This window comes from Denticeps clupeoides, chromosome 4, assembly GCF_900700375.1.
Source record: "Denticeps clupeoides chromosome 4, fDenClu1.1, whole genome shotgun sequence".
NCBI classification, from domain to species: domain Eukaryota; kingdom Metazoa; phylum Chordata; class Actinopteri; order Clupeiformes; family Denticipitidae; genus Denticeps; species Denticeps clupeoides.
In genome coordinates, this window is record NC_041710.1 from 32,445,829 (window position 1) to 32,472,115 (window position 26,287).

At 42.6% G+C, this 26,287-nt stretch overlaps 4 protein-coding genes and 1 non-coding gene across 9 annotated transcripts; 2 read left to right on the plus strand and 3 right to left on the minus strand.

Annotated features, from left to right (window-relative positions):
• The first annotated feature begins 84 nt into the window (after positions 1–84).
• On the plus strand, positions 85–5,707 carry LOC114787907 (E3 ubiquitin-protein ligase TRIM58-like). The gene is made up of 6 exons (XM_028975828.1): positions 85–495; positions 1,456–1,551; positions 1,929–2,162; positions 4,785–4,804; positions 4,893–5,014; positions 5,151–5,707. The coding sequence occupies exons 1-6, from the start codon at positions 85–87 to the stop codon at positions 5,705–5,707; spliced, it is 1,440 nt and encodes a 479-aa protein (XP_028831661.1).
• Positions 5,708–7,871: 2,164 nt separating this feature from the next.
• Positions 7,872–7,945, minus strand: trnai-aau (transfer RNA isoleucine (anticodon AAU)). Its single transcript has one exon. It is a non-coding gene; the product is annotated as a tRNA-Ile (tRNA).
• Positions 7,946–8,538: 593 nt separating this feature from the next.
• LOC114788075 (RING finger protein 11-like) lies at positions 8,539–12,578 on the plus strand. 2 transcript variants are annotated; one of them, XM_028976226.1, is made up of 3 exons: positions 8,539–8,746; positions 10,478–10,647; positions 11,330–12,578. In XM_028976226.1, exons 1-3 carry the CDS (start codon positions 8,627–8,629, stop codon positions 11,499–11,501), a joined length of 462 nt encoding a protein of 153 aa, XP_028832059.1. In that variant the 5' UTR covers positions 8,539–8,626; the 3' UTR covers positions 11,502–12,578. The 2 variants fall into 2 exon arrangements, with proteins under 2 accessions (XP_028832059.1, XP_028832060.1); XM_028976227.1 differs by lacking the exon at positions 8,539–8,746 and adding an exon at positions 9,279–9,880.
• A 1,827-nt stretch (positions 12,579–14,405) lies between these two features.
• Positions 14,406–18,547, minus strand: LOC114788074 (aurora kinase B-like). Of its 2 annotated transcripts, XM_028976224.1 has the most exons (9): positions 18,451–18,537; positions 18,131–18,160; positions 17,965–18,037; positions 17,843–17,879; positions 17,245–17,433; positions 16,601–16,739; positions 15,954–16,102; positions 15,592–15,766; positions 14,406–14,867 (listed from the first exon to the last, which is right to left on the minus strand). In XM_028976224.1, the coding sequence occupies exons 1-9, from the start codon at positions 18,454–18,456 to the stop codon at positions 14,691–14,693; spliced, it is 975 nt and encodes a 324-aa protein (XP_028832057.1). In that variant the 5' UTR covers positions 18,457–18,537; the 3' UTR covers positions 14,406–14,690. The 2 variants fall into 2 exon arrangements, with proteins under 2 accessions (XP_028832057.1, XP_028832058.1); XM_028976225.1 differs by lacking the exon at positions 18,131–18,160 and having other exon boundaries at positions 18,451–18,547.
• A 2,908-nt stretch (positions 18,548–21,455) lies between these two features.
• Positions 21,456–25,992, minus strand: LOC114788590 (aurora kinase B). 3 transcript variants are annotated; one of them, XM_028977284.1, is made up of 9 exons: positions 25,962–25,992; positions 25,677–25,706; positions 25,237–25,300; positions 24,494–24,527; positions 24,219–24,407; positions 24,009–24,147; positions 22,953–23,101; positions 21,810–21,984; positions 21,456–21,700 (listed from the first exon to the last, which is right to left on the minus strand). In XM_028977284.1, the coding sequence occupies exons 1-9, from the start codon at positions 25,971–25,973 to the stop codon at positions 21,518–21,520; spliced, it is 975 nt and encodes a 324-aa protein (XP_028833117.1). In that variant the 5' UTR covers positions 25,974–25,992; the 3' UTR covers positions 21,456–21,517. The 3 variants fall into 3 exon arrangements, with proteins under 3 accessions (XP_028833117.1, XP_028833118.1, XP_028833119.1); XM_028977285.1 differs by lacking the exon at positions 25,677–25,706 and having other exon boundaries at positions 25,962–25,989; XM_028977286.1 differs by lacking the exons at positions 24,494–24,527; positions 25,677–25,706; positions 25,962–25,992 and having other exon boundaries at positions 25,237–25,338.
• Positions 25,993–26,287: the final 295 nt, after the last annotated feature.

The following is a 26,287-nucleotide window of genomic DNA, read 5'->3' on the forward strand; positions in this document are numbered from 1 at the left end:
CGATTCAGATTCAAATGGTGCGAAGAAACTAGTTATTTAATGGCTCCGGGCGAGTCGTGAATCGCACAACACGATACAGAAGACATGGACCTGGTCTTAAACCTGGATGAAGACCTGCTCTGCGCCGTCTGCCGCGACATTTTCACCGAACCAGTTACTTTGCCCTGCGGCCACAACTACTGCGAGGGCTGCGTGGCTCCGCTGAAAAGGACACCGGACGGCGGACAGTTCGCCTGCCCCCTGTGCCTCGCTCCCTGCGACGCCCAGCTCCGCCTGCGGCGGAACGGCGTGCTCCGCGGCATCGTGGAGAAGTACCGGCGGCGGGGGCGGGCGGGCGCGGGGCTGCTGTGCCCGCGGCACGGCGAGCGCCTGGAGCTCTACTGCCACACGGACGGCGCCGCGCTGTGCGCCTGCTGCATGCTGCCGTCCGAGGCCGCCGGACATGCGGACGGGCACCGAGTCGCCAGACTAGCAGACGCCGTGACGGAGCTGCAGGTTATTCCCGTCCTGGCGTTCAAACGTCTTCAACCGCAACTCTAGACACCCAGGGTCAAATACACCGTGAATACACGATACATGGGTCACGATACGATTATATGACGATATACGAACATATTGCGAGATTCTACAGGGTGGGCCATTTATACGGATACACATTAATAAAATGGGAATGGTTGGTGATATTAACGTCCTGTTTGTGGCACATTGGTATATGTGAGGGGGCAAACTTTTCAAGATGGGTGGTGACCATAGTGGCCATTTTGATCCAACTTTAGTTTTTTTCAATAGGAAGAGGGTCATGTGACATTATGTGACATTATTGGTAATTTCACAAGAAAAACAATGGTTTTAACGTAACTATATTCTTTCATAAGTTATTTACAAGTTTCTGACCGCTTATAAAATGTGTTCAATGTCACCAACCATTCCCATTTTATTAAGGTGTATCCATATAAATGGCCCACCCTATACAATTCATTGAAAATGTAAAAACAGAGCTGAAATACAAGATGCTTTGTACGATCTGTGTGGACCAAATTACATTTACTTTAATTTTGGAATAAATCTGTATCGATTCAATATCACCACATAAAATATCGCGATATATTGCTGTATCAATATTTTCTAACACCCCTATTCTCAATTTTAGGCAATGTTGGTGATATTTTTCCAGTGAAAGGGCATTGACAGAGGATTGCTTAAGTAGATGCATCAAATTAAACTGCATTTTTAAACAGCGGAGAATACATTTTGATTTGGCCGTTTAATCAGAATCCTGCATACACACTGACCTGAACAGATGCCACGCCCCATATTTTACACCGCAAGTATTGTCTATTTCCATGCTGGAATAGCTCTTGTGTGATTTTTATTTGTACTTAGTCTAATTTTGGGTGGTAGCAAATGGAAAATAGGCTTTGACCAGTGAACACTGCAATAAAAATCCATTTGCAGGAGGCCTGTCAGCGCAAGCTGTGCCGTATCACAGATAGCTTGTCTGAAGTGGAAGGCAGCCTGTCAAACCTGGAATGTGTCACATCCTGCTCAAAGGTAAAAAGGGAACAGGAGAGGGACAATAATAGCTCCAGGAGGCAGCATGCGAGCCAACATGCTCTATTCTTCTCACACCATTAGTTCCTTAATTTCTTTTCGATGAAAGCTCGTATTAAGGTTAATATGCTAGTAATATGCTAGAAACTTTTAGAAAAGTTATTTGAATTGTTGCAAAAACCTGTTAAATGTCCTGTCAAAGTAATTGTTGTTGATACATTAAGAAATGAACTAATGCAAAGTCAATAACTGCTTTTAAGGAGTGAAAATAAAATGTTTTGTCATAAACAAATTCCTTGATGATGTTACTGCAATTTTACCTGCTGATGTTCTAATTTACGTAGAACATTCAGCTCTTTGGGTTTTTTTATTTACAGAAGAATCGGGAAGATCGGCAGAAAGAATATTCAACATTTCTGCACAGGATCCGGTTATTCCTGGAGCTTGAGGAGAATGCTTGGTGCAAGCGGCTCTCTGTGGACCAGGTACAAGAGAGCCTGAATGTGAAGAAGCAGTTTGAGAAGCTGCTGGGGTTGAAGAAGGCGCTGGTACAAGCACAGGAGTCCTTGCGGGAAGTCCTGACAATTCAGGATCCTTTGGCCTTATTGAAGGTCAGTTGTTCACATCAGTGAAATGAGGAACAGTGACTTAAAAATGTAAAACTTTAAAATGTTATCTACAAAATCGGTGTACACCATTCGCTCAAAAAAGAACGGGGCAAATGGTGTCTATTCAAGTCAAGTCAGTTTATTTATTTATATTCTGAATATAAATATATATAATATATTTATGCATATGCTTAGGGTGGTAGTAATCTAGTGGGTAGCACACTCGCCTATGAACCAGAAGACCCAAGTTCAAATCCGGCTTAATACCATTGTGTGAGCAAGGCACTGGACCCTATGTTGCTCCAGTCCCTGTAACTACTGATTGAAAGTCGCTCTGGATAAGGACATCTGATAAATGCTGTAAATGTACATTTATAGAGCACATTTAAAAGGAACTGCAGTTGACCAAAGTGCTTTACAATAAATATTTTTAAATGTTTAAGAAAATAAGATTTAAAAACAGCCACACAAATATATACTGTCAATCAGAGTTAAAATCCAATGTATAAAAATGTGGTTTTATCCTAGACTTAAAAATATGCAGAGATGGTGAATATCAGAGGTAGTTTATTCCATAGCCTGGGAGCTGCAACTGCAAATGACTGATAACCTGCATGTTTGGACCTGGATATTGGAACCCTGAGCAGTAATTGTTCAGCAGATCTAAGTGATCTAGTAGGGGCATGCATAGTTAAAAAATCTCTTAGGTATGGAGGAGCTAGGTTGTTTGTGGACTTAAACACAAACAGTTAAATCTTAAAATTTATCCTAAAACATACTGGGAGCCAGTGTAAAGAAGCCTGTATAGCTGATATGCGATCCCTTTTAGGTTAACAGCCAGACTGCAGCATTGTGCACCAACTGCCACTTACAGGGTTCCTATGGTCATTAAAAACCTGGAAAGGTCATGGAATTTGAAAAGAGAATTTTGGAACATGAAATTAACATATAAACCTATGGAAAAGTCATTGAAATGTGACACATGAATTTTTTACGGAGTACATAGGTCCAGTAAGGAATGTAATAAACATTTTTCTATGTTTACAAGTACAACATTTAAAACTAGCACAGGTCTATAGTATCTTCGTTGGCTTTACATAGTGAACCACGTGAACCACCAGAACTTTCTCAGCCGTATTTCTCCTTTTAAAAGTCATGTAAATTACAGATGATTATCTACACCGGAACATGATGGGACCCATTTTACTTAGAGGAAGAAACACTGTCGTTTAAGATAAGCTTTTCAGGGTTGTTTTAGTTTAACAATTTTCTGGTAATTGTTTTTTTCGTACTTGCACTGAAATTCAGAGAACATATGGTCATGAAAATGTGCTTTGGAAAAATCATGGAAATTGTGTAAGAACCCTGCACTTACTTGTATAAGTGGATCGCAGATAAACAGACTGCAGTTTGTTGACCTTGTTTCAATCTGCAGCATATTGGAGAAATGTGATACTCAAACGTATCCTTTAGCTGACATCAAATTCTTTATTAACATTATAGTCATTGTCTGTTTAAATCTTGCCACTGGGGATGCAGGTGACAGTGCATTTCTTGGGGCTGGACCCAAGCCTGGGTAAATGGGGAGGGGTGTTTCAGGAAGGGCATCGGGTGTAAAAAATTTGCTGAAGCCATTGCTGAATGAAGTAATTAACCATTTCAATTCCATAAGAAAGTAATATGTTAAGGCGCAGACCAGGTTTGTACCTCCTGGTCATTGTGTGGACAAAGAGACACCACCCGTAACTATTCACACTGTTACCCAGGTAAAAAGTCATCAGAAATCAGTCCCCTCTCAGGCTCAAGCTTGTAAAAATGCCATTCATGAGGGCGGGGCTCATGGTGCGAATCCAGATGTCGGGTTTTTGTGTGTGTCCTCCAGGTGTTTGTGTGGTTTTCCACCGGCTGCTCTGATTTCCATGCGCTCTAGGTGAATTTTTGACTCTAAATTGGCTGCATGTGTATGTGTGTGTCCTGCGGTGGACACAGGGTGTCTTGCACCTGGTGACGTCGAATGGCTCTGACTCTTGCAACCCTAGACAAAAATATTTTTTTGCTTTTATATTGGTCTTATTGGTCCCCTAATACTGTATCTGAAGTCCCCTTTTGAAATTCAGGCTTGGTGCAGAATTACAGCTACTTTGATCAAGTCCTACAATGAGATCTCCCAGGACGTGCCGTATTTGTGTCTGTAGCTTTAAATGCTAATGAGGAGAGAGGCGGGACTAGGAGGAGAGCGACCTATAGACGTTGAGGGGGCATTCATAGAAATGGCGTAATCTACACCATTTACCAACCACAATAGTCATGTCGGCATTTTTCCAAAAATAACCCACTGGTTCTTCAGAGTCTCGCATGACTGAACTAAGAGAAATACATTTCTGCTCATTTTTACATCCAATCATCGAGCAACTGAAATACTTCGCACATTATGGAAGCCATGATGCAGCTCTCTGAAAGGCTAAGCAGAATGGCCAAAGGACTCTTTACACATTTAAAGCCACTGCAGGACCATAGACAGGCTAGGGGAACTCGTATTAACATTAAATGAATATGTTGCCATTGATGTAGATGAAATGTTATCAGTATTATAATATTTCTTAAAACTTTTTTTTTCATTTACAGACCTCAAAAAATGCTGAATGGTAAGTTTTTTTCAGATCATTTGTGTGATAAAATTCTTTAGCTGCTTATGATGAATAGATAGTCACGTCATTACCGTTCATTTCTCAGGACTGATCTGTATGAGGCTTGTGCTCGCCACGTCCAGGAGGCCAGCATGTGGAAGGGAATCAGGCCTGCTGCCTCAGTGAGGATCATGCCACTTTTCCACAACCTCCAGATGGCTTTTGCAGGTAAATAATTTGTTCATTTTCTGTAGTACTACTATATAACCTGGCCATGTGGACACAGATACATCCTCCACAGTCCACATTCGTCTGCATCTCCCAGACCCTCTCTTTGACTACATGTAATTTACCGCATTTGCAGGTGACAACATAATGCTGGACCCCAAGACCGCACATCCAAGCTTGAGGCTGGACCCAGCGAATAGTTTGCTGTGTTTGAAGGAGGAAAAGGACACAATGGGCTGCATGGGGCCGTACAGTGTTCTAGCTCAGGTTGCTTTTAGCCATGGTGTGCACCACTGGGAGGTGGAGGTTGAGAACCTGCACATGTGGACTGTGGGCATTTTGTCTGCACCTAAACAAGGGGAAAGTCACCCTTGGGTGCTGTGCAGTGAGGACCAGTTCTGGGGCTTAAGCTACACCCAGAATAGTCGGCAGTATTGTGCCAAGCATGCCTGGCAGAATTTCAGCTTCTCCAGCCCCTCGGCTGGCCTGCCTCAACGGGTTGGTTTGTTTCTGGATGTTGAGAGTGGCATCCTGTCCTTCTATAATGCTGTGGAACTAGGGCACCTGTACACATTCTATTGCAGCCTAGAGATGCCTGTGTACCCTGTGTTCTCAATCGATGCAAGGAGTGAGGGGGGTGGAGCCACTCAAATGAGGGTCCTTCCCACAGTCTGTCCTGTCCAGCTGGTATAGATGTACATTAGTAATGTTATGGGGCAGTGGTGGCCTAGTGGTTAAGGAAGCGGCCCCGTAATCAGAGAGTTGATGGTTCGAATCACTGCTCACTCAGGGTGATGGATTAAATGCAGAGGACAAATTTCACTGTGTGCACCGTGTGATGTGCTGCTGTGTATCACAATGACAATCACTTCACATTCACTTATGCACATACAGCAATATAAAGGGAATAACCTTATATATTTTTAATAAAAATTGTTACCCCTCTCTACATTCTCAATGCATCTGGAAAGTGTCTCATTGCAACCTTTGCATCCCTCATTGCATAGATCTGTGTTGATCCAGTACCCAATCTGTTTAAATGGCATAATAACACCACGATGCAAGAATTGAAAGCATGTAAAGCATGCTGTCTTTAGCCTGAATCAAGTTTGGATACATTTTAAATTCAAGCTACTGCCTGGTTGACCGCTCTTGTCATCTTAGGTACATGAGCCAAAAACCAGTTGGGTGTCATTTTATCATGTCAAAGGAGAAAAACAGTTTACATCCAAAAACAGCATGACTAAGAACCAGCAGATCATTTGGTGACAGTATTCATGAGAAAGCCTTCAGAAGAGGATTTAGAATGTTGGTGATTAAAGAGAATAATGGAATCTGGAATTGTTTACCAAATGACAGGTTTCAATGGAAAGGCGCTCAAAGAAATGTCACATCATCCTCTGACTACCCAGCACCACTCAGTATCGTACCCCATTATTGTCTTACAGCAGAGCTCCCGGTCTTCCTGATATCAGGTGATCCAGTTGAGTGAAGTTGAGGTTTCAGGACGACTTTGGTCCATCCGGTCCAGCTGGTGTAGGGACTTTGATCAGCCTGCACCCTCTCTAGCGATGCCCTCATCCATGCCCTCATGCAAGACGTGGAGCTGCAGCAGGATCCTTGCATCCCTGAAATAAAGAGAGCAAAGGAAGACGTGCAGTGGGAAGAATGAGATCCTTCAGACTCATAATTTCCTCCTGCCTTTTTACAGAATTGCCAGTAAAAAAATCTAATTCTCACCATCTCCTTAATCTGTGGATTTTTTCACAAAAAGCTTACGCTGCATCTTTTCTATTTGGAATGTCAGATAAGGGAACACAAAAAAAAAAGACAACCGGTCTGCATTTGGAATCAAAATTAAAGTGGAAAAACACTACAGGATGATCCAACTTTGATGTAATGTCCTTAAAGTCAAAATGAGGCTCAGTAGTTTGTGTGGCCTCCACGTGCCTGTCTGACCTCCCTACAACACCTGGACATGCTCCTGATGAGGTGGCGGATTATCTCCTGAGGGATCTCCTCCCAGACCTGGACTAAAGCATCCACCAACTCCTGGACAGTCTGTGGTGCAATGTGGCATGGGTGGAAGGAGCAAGACATGATGTTGCAGATGTGCTCAATTGAATTTAGGCCGGGGGAACGGGCGGGCCAGTCCATAGCATCAATGCCTTCATCTTGCAGGATCTGCTGACAAACTCCAGCCACCATATGGTCTCACAAGGGGTCTGAGGATCTCATCTCCGTACCTAATGGCAGTCAGGCTACCACTGGTGAGCACATGGCGGGCTTTGCGGCCCACAAAGAAATGCCACCCCACACCATTACTGACCCACTGCCAAACTGGTCATGAACGTTCTCTACGGCGTCTCCAGACTGTCACAACTGTCACATGTGCTCAGTGTGAACCTGTTTTCATAGGTGTAGAGTGTGCAAGTGGCAAATTTTCCCAATCTAGGTGTTCTCTGGCAAATGCCAAATGTCCCAAACGTGCTGCACGGTGTTGGGCTGTAAGCACAACCCCTACCTGTGGATGTCTGGCCCTCATACCAACGTCACAGAGTCTGTTTCTGCGCATCTGTCATTTTGCAGGCCTCTGGCCGTGCTCTTCCTGTTCCTTCTTGTACGAAGGCGGTGGTAGTGGGTTTTACTTTTTCATGTGAAATACATTTACATTTAAGGCATTTGGCAGACGCCCTTATCCAGAGTGACAAACAATGTGCTTACATGTTACCATTGATGAAGTGATCAGTTATGAATACAATCTTTTTATTCACTCTGTTGTAGTTTCTATACATTAAACAGACAACATGAAGGTTACAAGTTAACCTAAAGAGGAAGGTCTTGAGCTGAAAAGAAGTGGCCCGTACGGGGATCGAACCCGCGACCTTGGCGTTATTAGCACCACGCTCTAACCAACTGAGCTAACCGGCCAGTCGCAGTTTTTTTCCGTTCACGGAGCCTGGCTGTTTGGAACACCTCTCACGGTTGTTTGCAGTATTTAGTGTTTAATGATTTGGGTGACCAGATAGCCATGTCTGGCCGGGCTTTTACACTTTTTCTTCTCGGTGATTAAACATTCGTCACGTCATCAGCTTCTACACGCATTCGGGGGGAGAAAACGGCAGCGTACGTGGCATAAAAACAATATCTGCAGTGTTATTTTAATTTTGCATGTCAAAAAGAATCCGCAGCTCCCGTTGCAGCTTTCTCTTTTGTGGAAAACGGGTCCACGTGGCTCTTTGAGTGTTAAAGGTTGCCGAGCTGTAAACTACTGTATCACTATCCCGTCCCCACACACTGCTCCCTGGGCGCCTGTCATAGCTGCCCACTGCCCACCAAGGGTGATGGGTAAAAGCAGAGGACAGATTTCGTTGTGTCACCGCGTGCTGTGCTGCAGTGTCTCACAATGACAATCACTTCAATTCACGCCATTATCTCAAATGACACGCTTGTATCCCCGCCCCGCCCACATTTCGCAGTCGGATGTGACGTCAGCACGCGGCGCCGCGACGCTGCGGAAGAACGTCTGCGCTTCTGCTTCCGCCTCGGCTTGGAGAGTAAACAGCTGCCGTCGCGTTTCGCCTCGGGATGATCGGCGGGTCGCGCTGAGACATGGGGAACTGCCTGAAGTCCCGCACTGCTGACGACGTCTCTCTGCTGCGCGACCCCCAGTCGGACGGAGCGAGTTACGGGGACGCGGAGCCGGACCTGGAGCCACCTCCGCCCTACGAGGTCAGACATGAACCCCAGACAGTGAGAGTAAAGAACCCCACAGCACCCTGCCACGCTTGATCTGTGTGTATAGTTCTGCCATAAGATTATGACAGGTGAAGGGAATAACATAGAATAACATTTTGTCCTTGAAGTAGAAAGAATTGAGCCACGTTTTACCAGGTCACAGCACCTTCAGAACTGCAGTTCTTGCACAATGTTCCTGGTCTTCGGTGGTTAGGACCAGAAGAAGTAAACCCAAGATGCCCAAGGCTGACTGATGCACGTGGGCAGTGCAGGCGGCGATGTTGCAGCTGCTGCGACTCAAATGGCTGAAAAGAAAGATGTGCTCAGTGTGAACGTTTTCATCCGTGAAGAGCACAGGGTGCAAGTGGCAAATTTTCCCAATCTTGGGGTTCTCAGGCAAATGCCAAACGTGCTGCACGGTGTTGGGCTGTAAGCACAACCCCCACCTGTGGATGTCTGGCCCTCATACCAACCTCACAGAGTCTCTTTCTGCGCATTTGTGCAGACGCATGCACATTTGTGGCCTGCTGGAGGTCATTTTGCAGGCCTCTGGCCGTGCTCCTCCTGTTCCTTCTTGTACTAAGGCAGTGGTAGTGGGTTTTTACTTTTTCATGTGAAATGTTATTCACTTTTTGCCAACATATATCTTGCTTTGAAATGTATATCATTGCATTTTAATTAAAGGATTTAATCATTGTATTTTAGTATTTGCTCGGAGATAGATAGCTCTGCAGTTTTTCTGTTCGCGGAGCTTTCAGCAGGATTATAGGATCTGCTATTGATGATGTGGTGATAGTTACCACATCACACCCAAGATCTAGTGGAGTCTCTGTATTGACAGGTCAGGGCTGTTTTGATGGAAAAAATGGGAAACTAATCAATATGAGGCGTAATGTTATGGCTGATTGGTATCAGTCAGTCCAAAGATCAAGATATTAACCTGGTTTCTGACTTATCTCACTACACTTTATCAGGCCTTATTACAATGTCTGTACCACTGCTAGAAGATCTAAAAATCGTGTTTGACCATGCAATCGATCTTGTCATTTTAGCCTAAAGAAAGAAGAATGCATTAAAATGGAACGGGGGTGGTTCGCCACAGCGACCTGGGTTTACTGCTGCCTCAATGTAAGAGTGGATAAAAGATTGCTTGGCTGAGAAAAAGGCCCGGCCCATTGCCTCAATAGGATAAAGAAAGACTTTCAAGATCAAGTTTCACATTTGCTCTGGCCAACGTTTTTTCTTTTTCCCCAGGAAATGAGAATTTTATTCCACTGTTGATTCCATGCAGAATTTATTTCCTGACTTTGCTAGGTTGGAGTTGAATCGTATAATCATGCATTTTTATATCAGTGCTGTTATTCCTGCACATTTTTTTTGCAGATGTTTGGCTTGTCTTGTGTGTCCTGTTTGAAATATCAACATGTCCACTTACAAGCATCCTACATGATGTTGATCTGTTCATTGTACAGAAAAGTTTAGCTTTTCTCTTATAGAGACAACCTGTACAGTATTTAAGCTTGCGTTAGTATATTTTAGCTTAGAGGGTGGTCTGTGTGAAACATTATTTCAATACACGGTATACTGTGTATACTGTTGTAATGACAATAAACCAGTCTTGAATCTTATTGCTGCAAGTATGATGCAGCCTTCAGACAACAAATGAACGCTTCTGGACTGTTGGCTGCGTGTGGATCCCGCTCATCATTTCTTGTGTGTGTTCAGGAGCCGGCCTACTTGCCTGTCTTCCACCCAACACCCAGCCGGACGTGTTTTGCCACCGAGCTGACTGCGGACGAGCATGTTCGCATCGCACAGCGCATTGGCCTCATCCAGCACCTGCCCCGTGGTATTTATGACCCCGGAGCCGACAGCGCAGAGAAGAAGATCAGAGAGTGCGTATTGGTCAGAACACTGCATCTGATGTTAACACACAGGACACTGTAGGCTTTTTTATTTCCAGCGATAGTTCCCCCTGAATCCAATCTGTGATATCTGCCCAGCTATGCTAAATAATGAGGCTATGAAACCATCAAAATGAATTAAATGCGATTGAAATAAATTATTATTATTATACGTCTACAGTGATAATATCATTCGAAGAAGTTTGTTGGGGCGGCCTTTTTATATAGGACCCTGTAGCCCCAAAACCTGGCCTGAGTAGCCCCCAGGACAAATAAGCCAATACAGAGAAGAGTCAAGATGAATGCTACTTTCCTAGTAGCCTGAGAGAGATGGTGGTTCCAGTGGAGCAGTGCTGGAATAGTGCACCTAGTGCAATTGTGTTCCTGAGAAGGATACTGAACCCTGGGTGTCTCCAGGGGTCCTGTCCTCTGGATAAGGTCGTCTGGTAAATGGCATAAATTCGATCTGGAATTGATACACCTTAATGATCATTTCATAAGTTCTGCCTGAATGTTGCAAGGTACAGTAAAATAGAGCAGGATTTGTCATGTATACCCATAAGACTAGTTAAATGTTCTCTGCCCCTCACTCATACCATTTGTGCAAAGTATTCAGATCTACTTGCTGGAAGGTGATTCTAATGCTAACCATGGACCTTTGACCTCTGTGCAGGTGTGTGATCTGCATGCTGGACTTTGTGTATGGGGACCCAGTACGGTTCTTGCCCTGTCTGCACATCTACCACGCAGACTGCATCGACGATTGGCTCATGCGCTCCTTCACATGCCCATCATGCATGGAGCCCGTTGATGCCGCGCTGTTGTCCACCTACGAAACCAACTGACCATCATCTTGCAACCCAACCAGTCACCTGTTTCCAGGGACACTCTCTCCCAGTCCAGACCAGACACTGTATTTAGACTTGGGAGCACATCTGGGATGTCCTGAACGGGAGAATGCCCATCAATGGGTTGGTTTGAATGGCCGCTGAAATGAAGGCATCGGGACCCCCGTTTTCTCTTCTTGTCCGGTTTATCTCTGCATTTTTAAAAAATGAGAGGGTGAAGGTCATTGCAACTAAAGATTTAACACACACAAATTATTTAATAATATAAATTATTTATTATCGAAGTAAATGAAATAAGGAATTAGTAAGTAGATAGAAAGCCAAAGAAAGCTTCAAGGCTCCTGAGCTGTTTTCGCTGGAGCTGTTGAATGTTAAGGGCTATACTGCGCATGCTTATTAAAGGAGATTTTGGTTTCCCTAACAGTAAGTATCAAATCTTGGCTTGCACTTTACATAGGAGAAACACAATATTAATGTTTAATTGTCACCGTGCTCCAGCCTCTTTCTGCCTGCAGGGTTTCTGAATTATTAATAGTGCAGATGTTTATCACTAATCATGTCAAGCAAGAGATTACTGATGCGCTCACACACACACACACACACACACACACACTGACGAAAGCATCTCAGGAAACACTTTATTTAGATGCTATACTTCATTTCAAGGCCTTAATTGAACTCTCAAGTTTGAAATCCACTGGTGGTTTTCTGCTGTAGTTGTGTAATTGTCAGTGGTGTGCAGTGTAATGTGCATTTATGTGTTTTCTGATAAGCAGATAATTAAACAGAAATGTTGTGATCACTGTCATATGAAACCAAATGTAATGGTGCTAAAAAGTTTCTGGGGCTACCTCTGGTTACATTAAATACAGTTGTAAGGTGTGGAGTAATGAATACATGCCAGAATGTTGAGTAACCAGACGTACAATACTAACAGAAATGGCGGTTTCTCGAATGGGAACACGTGCTAATTATTTTTTTTATATTATGCTTGGTACAAGGTAAACAAGAACATACATAAGCGAAACACTACACCCATGAATGACAACAATCAAATAAAAAGGCATTAAATTACTGAACGTAATGCATTCTTTAATGATGAAAAAAGACTGGGTTGAAGTTGGCCACAGTGCACTGTAACTAGAGAGGTAAGCTCAAGTAGCACCTCAACGGGGAGACACCATCAACCCTCCAGCTGTAGCCCTTTTTAATTTGCCACAAACGCACACTCTTTCAAACTGCATATTGCATTTCGGCTCTATTTGCTGGGCCGTCATCTCCATTCCTGACCTTTCATACCGACGTGTTCCAGCAATCGCTGCAGCTGCATCAGTCAACATCTTCAGGTTAGACTACAGCAGATGTGTTGTAAGCACCAGCTTCAGTGACAGTCATATTTCATTCAGAAATTAACCATGATAGTCAATTTACATATTGATTAGTTGTTGGGTCAATATGCCACTAAGTAAATAGGGGCAGTGGTGGCCTAGCGGGTAAAGAAAGCGGCCTCGTATTTAGAAGGTTGCCGGTTTGAATCCCGATCTGCCAAGGTGCCACCGAGCAAAGCACCGTCCCCACACACTGCTCCCCGGGCGCCTGTCATGGCTGCCCACTCCTCACCAAGGGTGATAGTTAAAAGTAGAGGACACATTTTCTTGTGTCACCATGTGCAGTGTTTCACAATGACAGTCGCTTCACTTTCAAATGTCATTGCCTTGGTCATTCCAGCTCGGGCTTCTTTATCACAATGAACATGAACAGTGTAGGAGCTTTTCATGCTCTGTTCATAATGATTTATAAATGTTTATGTCATATAATAGTTGTCCTATGTGTTATTAAGTACTACAAAGGCAAAGATTCTGCTCCTTGCCCCATTGGGAATTATACTTATTGTCAATATACCTAAAATGAACTGAATAAAATGAACCTTTCAATTATAAAAAGCCAACTGGTAATTAAATAAGCAATGAAAACATTCTCTAGCAGGCTTTACAATTAACTATGAACTCATTTTTCAGATTTGAATCCCCCTGATCATGCCTGTACTTTTCGTACCACCTTTTCTTACCTCAAATAAGAGACTTCATAAATTCATGAAATGATTGTTTTAAAATCACTGAATGGACCGGCTCCAGCCGAGTCAGTCCATTCCACCCCGTTCACTCAGGTCTTCAGACCAGAGACTATTGTCTGTACCTGGGTCACATTACATGACCTGCCAATCAGTGTCAGACAGGCGCTGTCAATCACTGCGTCAATCACTCACTTTTACACACTGTCTTTTAACCCTGTGTGACGTGGTTCATTCAACTCCTGTTTTATTCAACTCCGTTTAAATGAAATTGCTGCATGTTCTCTTATTTTATTCTGCTTTCTTTCTAGCTCTTTATTTTTAATGAAATTGTGTCCATGTTTGTCCTGTTCTTGGTAATAAAATGTTTTAATTATTATTTTAATGTACAGCACTTTGGTCAGATCCTTTGTTGTGTTAATAAATATGATATGGTATTCTGCTTCTGAGACTCCAACTAATCTAGCCATCAACATTTACTAACACAATGCTGACAGGATGATACGGTGTTCATCACAACTCTGACATTTGGGATAAATCCAGTACGGAATTAAAATGGGATGCATAATCTCATTGTCAAATATGTGTAAATTAACAGAGATGAATGGAAACCCTAGGCCTAACCTGACATGCATGCAAAATTAATCCTATCCCAAGGCAAACCCTCCATAAAGATGGCTAAAGATGTGGTGTACAAACTGACGTTCCGTCTTGGAAGATCACAGAAAGATTCCAGTATTTGCATATTTACTAGAAATCTAAAATTAGTAGGATAAAAAAAAATAAAAAGACTATTTTTTTTAATGGCAGCAAATAACTATGCAACCAAATAGCACTCTCTACACTTAAAAGGTCATGTTTGGGAAATTTTCAGACTATAAAAAGACAACCCTTTTCAAAAGAGAAGAAATGCATACAAACATTCATAAATCTTACATGCACATACAGCACATTGTGACATTTCAAAACAGACAGGTTAGAGGACTTCTGCCTTTTCTATCTAGCACATAAAAAACATTAAACTGGCATAAATATGTATATTATGTACATGAACAAGCCTTCAAGCAAAGAGCGTGAGCCATTCCGCAAATGTGTGTAGAGAAGGGGTCCAAACTTCAGTGACCCCCACTGGGATTGCAGACAGGAGGGAGGACACGCCTGGAGTTGGCACGCACCCATGGGTGCTCCATGACACTTTTTAGTGGCAAACGCATAGCTGGGCTGTGTCGCAGTAGCTTGGAGATCAAGTCACGTGCCCCTTCAGAAACCACTTTGGGAAAATGTAGATCAACCTGCAAGTTCAGAGACATTTTATAGCTTTGAGCAAAATTATAATGAATACATATTTCAGGTGCAAAAAAATAATAAACCTTAAAGAATCCAACTTTCTAACTGCACTGACAAATCAGACAACCAAACCCAAATTAACCGTAATATTCAAAATTAAATTGTGACTAAATCTAATGTTGAAAGAAAAATAAGTCATGAGAGAACCCCAAACCATGTTAATTTAATAAGACAGTTTTATTATGAATAGTACATTTTGTTAGAGTTTATATTAATATGTCTATATTTCCACACACACTATTTCCCACTACTACAGCAAAAATATTTTTTTGCTATTTGTTACCATTTCAAAGAACTACCAGTCCCTTTGTCCAGAAAGTTGAAGGTTTGAACTCCATTGTGTCCCTGAGCAAGACACTTTATTTATTAGGGGGACTGTCCCCGTAACTCCCTTGTCCCTAAGTCGCTCTGGATAAGGGCATTAGCCCACCAGCTAAATTCCATAAGGCAGTGGTGGCCTAGCGGTTAAGGAAGCGGCCACGTAATCAGAAGGTTGCCTGTTCGAATCCTGATCCGCCAAGGTGCCACTGAGCAAAGCACTGTCCCCACACACTGCTCCCTGGGCTATACTGCTGTGTATCACATGTGACAATCACTTCACTTCACTTTAAATTAAAGGAGCAATTGGGTGCATTATATGGAAAACGTATACAAATTAAAAACACAAACCTTTGTGATTCGTTTGTATGTCTCAGAGTGGCTGGCTGTTTCAAATGGAGGGTTTCCCACGAGGCATTCATAGCACAGCACTCCAATGCACCACAAGTCCACTTTCTCATCATGGGAACGTCCCTCCACCATCTCTGGAGGCAAGTAGTCCAGCGTCCCACACATAGTACGACGCCTGGGACACAAAAGGTATATTTACTTTTAATTGCTGTAACCCAATCCCCCCATTTCAATTGGACTGTACATCCAACTACATGAATATTCATTACTTTCCCTGTCAGCTCTTACATTAACTTTTTCCAAATTATGTTCTATTGTTATCTCTTGTAATGGTCTTTTTTATTTATTTTTTTATTCCTTACCTCAAGGATGGTGCATGAACAGACCAGCCAAAATCAGCAATTTTCAGCTCTCCTCTGAAACCAAGCAGGAGGTTCTCCGGCTTAATGTCACGATGAATGACTTTCTTTTCATGGCAGTACAGCAGGGCATCAGACAGCTCCTCCATGTACTATCAGAGGATTTCAAATAGAGTACAAATTTATGCTTTCCTTACATGATCACATGTTGTTATTTCCTAAAAGATGTTGGCAGTGTGATCAGAAGTGTCATCCTACCATACTACACTTTACAGTCACATGCGATATCAGACACTATCGGTACAACATGAATATCTACAGAAAAACAAGTAACATACTGCGAAACATTGCTGTGAGATTAGGATCTTTTCCACAGCAGTGGAAATTGACAATGGTCATGTTCAGTATGTATTGGATTGAACTAATGATTGAATAATTATGGGTGTTGCAACAACAGTTTGAATGGGGGAAAAACAAGCTTTTTTGAAACTCTGCGACCATAAACATAATGCAGCGCATTCTAATGTGCCAACATAATGAAAAGTGGCAAGTTGTTGGATACCTCATATCTAACCCAAGTGGAAGATCAGAGCTGAGTAATCTTTGTACTTTAATATTTTATTCCACACAAAAATAAATAAATAAACTACCGTAGCTGTGCGCTGGTCATCAAAACGGCCACAGCGCTGCAGTTCCTTGTACATCTCCCCTCTTGGAGCATACTCCAGGATAAGAAACACTCGCGTAGCATCATGGAAATAGTTGTAGAAACTGAGAATATTTGGATGTCTTCATACAGAGAAAAAATGTGGTTAGTGGTATCCAACATAAGCATTTAAAGTGAAAGTGAAGTGATTGTCATTGTGAAACACAGCACATGGTGACAACAAAATGTGCCCTCTGCATTTAACAATCACCCTTAGTGAGCAGTGGGCAGCCATGAAAGGCACCAGGGAGCAGTGTGTGAGGACGATTCCTTAAATCAAGGAGATCTCAGTGGCACCTTCAGGACTCAAACCCACAACCTTCTGATTACGGGCCCGTTTTCTAACCCGCTAGGCCACAACTCCTGCTCATTTACATAAACCATAAAGATGACCTTGCAGTGGTAGTAGCCTGGTGTGTAACACACCTACCTATGAAACAGAAAGTCACAGGTTCAAACACCACATCGTGTCCCTGAGCAAGACGTTTAACCCTGAGTGTCTCCAGGGGGACTGTCCCTGTCACTACTGGTTGTAAGTCGCTCTGGGTAAGGGTGTCTGGTAAATGCCGTAAATGTAAATGAACATACCTAAGATGAGACTGGATCTCGATCTCTCTCCTCAGCTGGTGCTCCACGCCCTCCTTTTCCATCTGGGACTTAAAAAGGACTTTCAGGGCAACAACAACTTTCAGATTCTTCTCACGTGCCAGGTACACGTTCCCAAATTTTCCTTTGCCAAGTGGACGGCCAATATCAAAGTCCTTAAGGGAGAACTTCCTATATGTGGGACAGTCACAAATCAGCTATATGTTAAGTCATATCGCTTAGTAAAATTTAAGGATAGCAAGTAAATACAGTTGGGTCATTCTGGCTCAACGTAAATAATATTTCTTATTGCTAATGCTTGACCATTGAGAACCGTTGAAGTATGTTTTTGGGTTAACATGGAGAAAAAATAAATAAATAAATAAAATACAGGACAAATTACATCTGCAGGAACTATAAACCAAACTTTTTTTTTGGTGTAACGCGACACTAAAGCTTAAAATGACCAAATTAAATGAAAATCTCACGTTGGACGTTTAGTGGTCGCAAGCATTTCCCTCAGAATTGTGAACATTACCAAGTATCTCTTGAACTGACCCGGAACACCCCAACTGCATTCTTAACAATAAAATAATCTTACTTTCTTGCTGAAGAATGGGTCTGCATAGTTCCAGAGCCTGATAAAAAAGGAAAATGATAGAAACATGACATCATGCTGCTAACTGCAAGAAACCGCAAGCCACAGCTCCGTTCGGTACCCACCAGAGGCGTCGCTTTTGGCCGCAGCGCCTCTGACTGCATTCAGCTCCATGCGGTGCAGCGCCGACGTGTGGATCTGGGGAAGGCAAAGACACGGTGCATGAAACCGCGGGACGGGACAGAATCAACCTGGCGATCGGTCCGGGACAGCGGGACGACGCACACATACCAGTCCTCTGGGGGCCGAATTCTCCTTGTTCTAGAAAACAGAATCGAGTAAGAGTCGAATGATGACTCGAATCTTCTGACAGCATGTTCAAGAAAACAGTAAGCTAACGACAGGCTCTATTGTTACGCGCGATAACGGCCGCCCGCAGACGCGATCAGATGTAGAAGAAGAACCATGTTTATTCAAATGAACCGAGTTTATACGGATTATTCCGTGGAAAGCGAATTTCCGAGATCGCCTCGGCAGTGGGTGAGCATGCTAGCTGGCAAAACCGCGCGCGAAAGCCACACGCCGTGATAAAATAACAGTAAACACGGTACCTGCATGCTGAACGCAAACACGGGACACACGAGCTCCACAATACCGAGACAACGACGGGGGACGCAGGACGAGAACTGCGCCAAGTTTTAAACGGAGCCGCAGTGCGCCGTGATTGGCGCGCGACCATGTACACGTCACAGGCGGCGCCGCGTTTGATTGGCTGAACGATGGACCGTCGTTTCGGTCTTAAGACAATATTATCTCTATGTTTGAGAGTAATTAAAAAAAACAAACAGCACGACATCTTAATCTTAATTAGGAGACCAGAAATCAGAAGGTGCCACTAATTCCACGTGTATTTTTTTGTGGAAAAACCACTGGACTTATTACAAAGTAGTAACGTTATTCAACATTTACGATACAGAGTAGACCACATAAAGCACAGAGCATCTCAATTTACAGCTCAATTTCGAAGCGTGTCGAATTTATCAATTTGCGTCCAAATCAAAACTGAATAACAGAACAAGAAATCACGTGATGTCCGAACACTGGGTCCCTCTGGCGCCACTTACTGTCGTGGAGCAAATCCTATTTGTGTGTAACTCTGTAAAAGTTGTAAATCATGCTGAAAAATAGGCAAAAGTCTAATTTGAGGTCTTTCTGTTGTGTGTTATAAATGTAATACTAGTGAAGCAGATATGTAAAATGTTTATCCGTGGTTTCCTTTCTTCAGATCTGTTTGAACTTCTCACTTCTGGCAGAACAGTTTTTTCCTCACATGCCATCAGCGTCACCAACAGCCTTTACACTTTGCTGGTAATACCCTAATTACTATCCTTATTTCTGGTTACGTCTGGTTAAAATCTGTTTATTGTGTGTTCTGCTTACTTCATAAAAGACACTATATTCACTTCACTTTATTCTTTAATTCTCTAACTTGCACAGTTATGTCACTTGGACTTCATGTTGTCTAGTTGTCTTTTTAATTTATTGTAATGTATGTGTATTGTGTATTGTCTACACTGTCTGTTCACGTTGTCTGTATATCATGTTGCTGGAAAGTCACCAACTGCCGGAACTAAATTCCTTGTCTGTGTTACACACTTGGCCAATAAATACGATTCTGATTCTGATTCATTTTAGATTTCATTTGGTCTTTTTGTATTTGCATATATTTTGAGTTTCATTTGTGTGCCATACATTTTGTTTGCAGATCTTTGGACATTTGTTAAAAGCATTCAGTGTATTTAGGAAGATTTGGCAGTGTTGTAACATGGACCAGCTTCATCACAACAAGGCACACAGTGCTATAATATGAGATTGATATTAAAAAGCAGTACATTAAACAAAGAATAAGAATAAACATTGAGTAAATTGAGCTCCGGAGCCTTTGGACCTCCGAGACAGGATTGTCTCCAGGTACAAATCTGGGGAAGGTTACAGAAACATTTCTGCTGCCTTGAAGGTCCCAATAAGCAAAGTGGCCTCCATCATTCTCAAGTGGAAGAAGTTCAAAACCACCAGGACTCCCCCCTAGAGCTAGCCGGCCGCCTAAACACAGCAATCGGAGGAGAAGGGTCTTAAGTCACAGCCGTGACCAAGAACCCAATGGTTACTCTGTCAGAACTCCAGAGGTCGTCTGTGGACAGAGGATAACCTTCTAGAAGGACAACCATCTCTGTAGAAATCCACCAATCAGGCCTGTATAGTAGAGTGGCCAGATGGAAGCCACTTCTTAGTAAAAGGCGCATGGCAGCCTGTCTGGAGTTTGCCAAAAGGCACCTGAAGGAATTATCTGGTCTGACGAGACAAAGATGGAACTCTTTGGTGTGAATGCAGGGTGTCACATTTGGAGGAAACCAGGCACCTCTCATCACCAGGCCAATACCATCCCTACAGTGAAGCATGATGGTGGCAGCATCATGCTGTGGGGATGGTTCTCAGCTGCAAGAACTTGGAGACTAGTCAGGATAGAGGGAAAGATGACTGCAGCAATGTACAGAGACCTCCTGCGTGAAAATCTGCTCCAGAGCATTCTTGAACTCAAGCTGAGGCGACGGTTCATCTTTCAGAAAAACAACGACCCTAAACACATAGCCAAGGTATCAAAGGAGTGGCCCAGCCAGAACCCAGACTTGAATCTGATTGAACATCTCTGGAGAGATCTTAAAATGGCTGTGCGTCCCATCCAACCTGATTGAGCTAGAGGTGCTGCAAAGAGGAATGGATGAAACTGGCCAAAAATAGGTGTACCAAGCTTGTGGCATCAAAAAAAAAAAAAACTTGACACTTGAGGCTGTATTGAGCAAAGGCTGTGAATAATTATTTGATGCAAAGCTAATTATATAACAGGAGTAGTCACCAGACTTTAATCCCATAGAAAATTTGTGGATGGAGGGAGCTGGAGGTTTTAGGTTTAATCAACCACAAAACATTAATGACTTTCAGAGGGTCTGCAGGAAAGAGTAATAACATTTACATTTACAGCATTTATCAGACGCCCTTATCCAGAGCGACTTACAATCAGTAGTTACAGGGACAGTCTCCCTGGAGCAATTTAGGGTTAAGTGTCTTGCTCAGGGACACAATGGTAGTAAGTGGGATTCGAACCCGGGTCTCCGGGTTCATAGACGAGTGTGTTACCCACGAGGCTACTACCACCCTAAAATAGGTGGTAAATAAATAAATAAATAAATAATAATTTTAAACCCTGACATAACTCCATGTGTTCATTCATAGTTTTGACACAGTCAGTAAGAATCTACCAACTGTAAATGGTCATGAAAATAAAGAAAAACACATTGAATGAGAAGGTTTGTCCAAACTTTTGGCCTGTACTGTATACATAAAAATGATCCCCCAGGAAAAATGCTTTAACAAATAGAAGTCTTTATTTATTCATGTATTTGAATCAGGATAAAGGTTGTTTAAGCGCAATCAAAAATAGAACCTGCCTGCAGACACAAGAAAGTGTTCTGCATTTGTAGCACTCCAAAGTTTATTACATAAATTAAGTCACATACATAAAATGACAGAACATCACAAAACAACTTGGTCTGGGGTGTATTATTAATAAACAATTATTTACATAAAATCTTATACAGATTAAAATGTATAAAACACATTTCACTGGCCTCCATCAGGACCTGTGCTGCACACAGGAGGGAGAACTCGACGGGAGTTAGCGCGCACCCATGGGTGTTCAATGACATTCTTCAGGGGCAAGCGCATGGCAGGACTGTGGCGAAGTAACTTGGCGATGAGATCGCGTGCCCCCTCAGAAACCACTTTTGGAAACTTCAGATCAACCTGAAATGAGGAATGTTCAATACTGAGGACAAAGGCATTTTGAAATAAAACTTTAATACATTCATCTTGTGAAGGTCAATTTCAAATTACACACACTTTGAATACGGACCTTTGTGATTCGCTTGTATGTCTCAGAGTGGCTGGCCGTTTCAAATGGAGGGTTTCCCACGAGGCATTCATAGCACAGCACTCCAATGCACCACAAGTCCACTTTCTCATCATGGGCATGCCCCTCAATCATCTCTGGAGGCAAGTAGTCCAGCGTTCCACACATAGTACGACGCCTGATGGGGGAGATGGTATACATGTTTAGTGCTATATCGTAGTCTTCCACACAAACACTATACCACAACATTAAAATCTGATGTCAAGGCTCTGTTCTACTTTAGAGACGCCCTTATCAAGAGCGATACGCTAGTTGAGTTCTCAGTGGCGGAGCATGAGACAGTTATAGTGACAGTCCCTCCGGAGACTCTAAATGGGTTCAGTGTCTCAAAATCAGGGACACAATGGCAGTTAGTGGGATTTGAACCTGGCTTCTCAGGCTCTCACGTAGTAGGCTCCTTTAAATCCAAACCAGGCCTTTTCTTCTGTTCCACCAGGTAAGTCGATGAATTCAGATTAAAACAGTCTTCAATGAATCGACATACAGGCGCCTGCCATGGCTGCCCACTGCTTACTCAGGGGATGGGTTAAAGGCAGAGGCCACATTTAACTGTGCAGTCACATGTGACAATCACTTTCAGTAGATTCGAACCACTACATACTATGAACATCCCACAACAGCGGTTCCAAATCCTTTTGCTAAAGGATCCATTTACATTTAGCCCCTGGCATTATTGAAACCCTACTTCACCATGGCTCAGGTGGATCTGCACCAGAGAGCCTCTCACACCCTGGACTGTCTAGAGAAGGTGATAGTTTCCAAAGAAAATGAAGGTGAAGTGTCATTGTGTTACACAGCAAGCACAGTACATGGTGACAAAACAAAAGGTGTCCTCTGCATTTACCCATCACCCTTGGTGAGCAGTGGACAGCCATGAAAGGTGCCCGGGGGAGCAGTGTGTGGGGGCTTGTGCTTTGCTCAGTGGCACCTTGGCAGTTCAGGATTCTAACAGACATCCTCCAGATTACAGATCCCTGGCAGTGGTCTGCTTTCAATCCAAAAGAAATAAGGGAACTTCACACTGCATAACAAAATGTAACACTGTAGTGTGAAACACTGAAGTGCTACAAAGTTAATGAGCTTTACCTTAGAGATGGTGCATGAACAGACCAGCCAAAATCAGCGATTTTCAGCTCTCCTCTGAAACCAAGCAGGAGGTTCTCCGGCTTAATGTCACGATGAATGACTTTCTTCTCATGGCAGTACAGCAGGGCATCAGAGATCTCCTCCATGTACTGCAAAGATGAAAATTGTTAATTACCAAAATGGTCCATCTTTATTTTCTTAAATGAAACCAGAATTCTTAAAATAGGGGCTATTCCCTAAATAAAAATAAATAAAATTTTATTATATATATATATATATATATATATATATACACACACACACACACATACATACATACATATACACATATACAGACACACACACACACACACAAATTGTATAATATAATATTATACAACTTAATCCATTAAATTAGTTAATAATGTCCCCAAAAATTTGACATGGGAGAAGGTCTGTAACATCAGCTATAAAAAGGGATATTTAAGAGAGCCTCTCAGAAGTAAAGCAGGCCAGAGCCTCTACAATCTCTACAAAACTGATCCTCAATGGCAAATTGCAACGGCTTTGGAAATCTCATCATCTGCAGTGTACAACATCTAAAGATTAAGAGAAATGGATATCTCTGTTCATAACCGGATGCCTGTGGTCTTTGGGCCCTCAGACGATGCAGAGTCCCTCATGGTCATAATTGTGTGAACAACATTACTTAAATGGGCCAAGGAATACTTCCATAAACCACGGTCCATAATCACAGTCCACCGCGTCATCTGCAGATCAAAGGTGCAGTCATGAAGCCTGAACATAGACCAGAAGTGGTGTGTCTCCAAGACTAAATTTAAAATGGACTTTCAAAGAAGGGAGGAGGGGAGAAAAAAAAAAAAAAAAAAAAAAAAAAAAAAAAACCTCACTGCCTAGACATTATCAAATGGTTTTGGGAGAGGAATGGGTTAATGACTTTCTGGAAATTAGGTTGTATACGAGGACAAATCACCACTGTGTTACAGTTTCTAAATATACATTTACCCAAACCATACACGGAAAATTTGAACTAATTTATGAATAAAAAATATGTACAGTAGCTGTGCGCTGGTCATCAAATTGCCCACAGCGCTGCAGTTCCTTGTACATCTCCCCTCTTGGAGCATACTCCAGGATAAGAAACACTCGCGTGGAATCGTGGAAGTAGTTGTAGAAACTGAGAATATTTGGATGCCTTTGGAGAGAAAATATTTGTTTACAGACAGTTATACCAATCAAACACAGGAAAAGTAAAAATGCACCAACTTAAGATGAGACTGGATCTCGATCTCTCTCCTCAGCTGGTGCTCCACGCCCTCCTTTTCCATCTGGGACTTAAAAAGGACTTTCAGGGCAACAACTACTTTCAGATTCTTCTCACGTGCCAGGTACACGTTCCCAAATTTTCCTTTGCCAAGTGGACGACCAATATCAAAGTCCTTAAGGGAGAACTTCCTATAAAGAGAACATACAGCACAAAAAAGAAATCGACAAACATGAATAAATTAACATATAATCAGGTATAATCATATAAGACTTACTTTGAGGAAGAACTGGCTTGCAAACTACCAGAACCTAAGGCAAAAACCCATAATTATTAAATAACTATGACAGGAAACTTTAAATAAAGTATGAAGATGAAGCTATAACAGCCACCAGATGCCCTTATCCAGAACTACTTACAACCAGTAATGTAAGACAGCCCCCCGGGAGACACTCAAGGTTAAAGGTCCCCTAACATGAAAAATAAATCTCACAAAGTGAAATGAACCTTAATTTAATTAGCTAGAGTTCCCAGAGTGTCATTCTGCTTCACCGTTCAAAGAGCGGCAGCTCATATGGTCGGATCTGGAATTGGTCCTCTTACGTAGTCATAAGGGGAAAGGTTCCCTCCCGTTTCTCATATTTAGTCCGCCCAGAGAATTTCTTCACCCCTCCCCTAAAAGGCAGCTCCACCTAGTCATGGCTTGAAAATGTGCAAAAACTGTCTTAAAGTGGCTGTAATTCTGCACAAAGGCTGAATTTCTGAAAGATACAGTATTAGGGGACAACTTATATAAAAGCAAAAAATATAAAACAGGAGACCTTTAAGACGAGAGTGTATAACCAACTAGGCTAGACTAATCCGCTCTAAAATCGCATCAATAAAAGGTTCTGTTCAAGACATCCTCAATTTGCCCCCCCCAAATATCAAGTCAGTAATAACCCATCCCTTGGACAAAAGCAATCTGAAAAATGAGCTTTTGAATAATGTCATGTATAAAAACAAATATATAAACTCTACCTGTTAACTCGTTTTTGCTGGAATCTTCTCCGCTTGTGTTCACCGCATAAAGCAGCGCTGAAGTCTGCAAGCAGGAAGATTGATTACTACACACACACACACACACAAAATACATTCAATGAAGAATGGATCCCAGCCACATAACTTCAAACACTGAGTGCAGTCGCAGTCTAGATGTTGCTGATGTCCCTGTGGGCTGAGGAGAACCCAACATACAAACGCCCTCAGTTGAGCTTCATGAACCCGGCCACTACTGAGTGGAAGTCACTCTGGATAAAGGCGTTCCGAGGAAATGCATGTGGGAGCTGCACTTGCTCATTAACCTCAAGCAGCAAAGTATATATATACACATTTTTGTGAATAAATCCACTGGCACATTAAATTTTTGCAAACAGCAGAAAAAAGATATATAATAAAAAAAGCACAGTTTGCAAACCTACCAGTGCTTTGGGATCACAGTTCTCCTTGCTCTATCTCCTTGCAATATCTCATGGTAAAGTGATCCAGTACTAACATGACTAGTGCTCATTAGATTACTAAATGTATGTGCAACAGAAACTGAAGTTCTCAATTTTGTTCTCATTTCCCTGATCAACGTCAACACTGAAGAAGAATTTGTTCTGGACATGAAACTCGTTTTCTAGAGGACTAAGGGAAGACAGAAAACTAAATAAGGTTGAGCCACTCTTGTGCACTAACGAATGCGATTAAAACAAGCCCTTTACCTCCATTTTCATCCAGAATCCAACAACGCAAAACCCCACAGCAGCACGGACACCTTCCGCCACGGTTTAAACGAGCGCGGAGCCGCTTCCTGATTGGCTGCAGCGACCACGAGCGCCATGGCGTCACTGGGAAAGGACAGTTACTATTGGCTAATCAGACATCAATCACACGTCAACGAACCTGTCCCGCATTTATCACGTAGAACAGGGAAATAGTCCGTCCAGTTGTCCAAAATACACAAGACCCCTTAAAATCCAGAACACCGACTGGCGGTCAAATGAACAATAACACCAGCAAAAACCCAACCAGAGATTTGTTCACACAT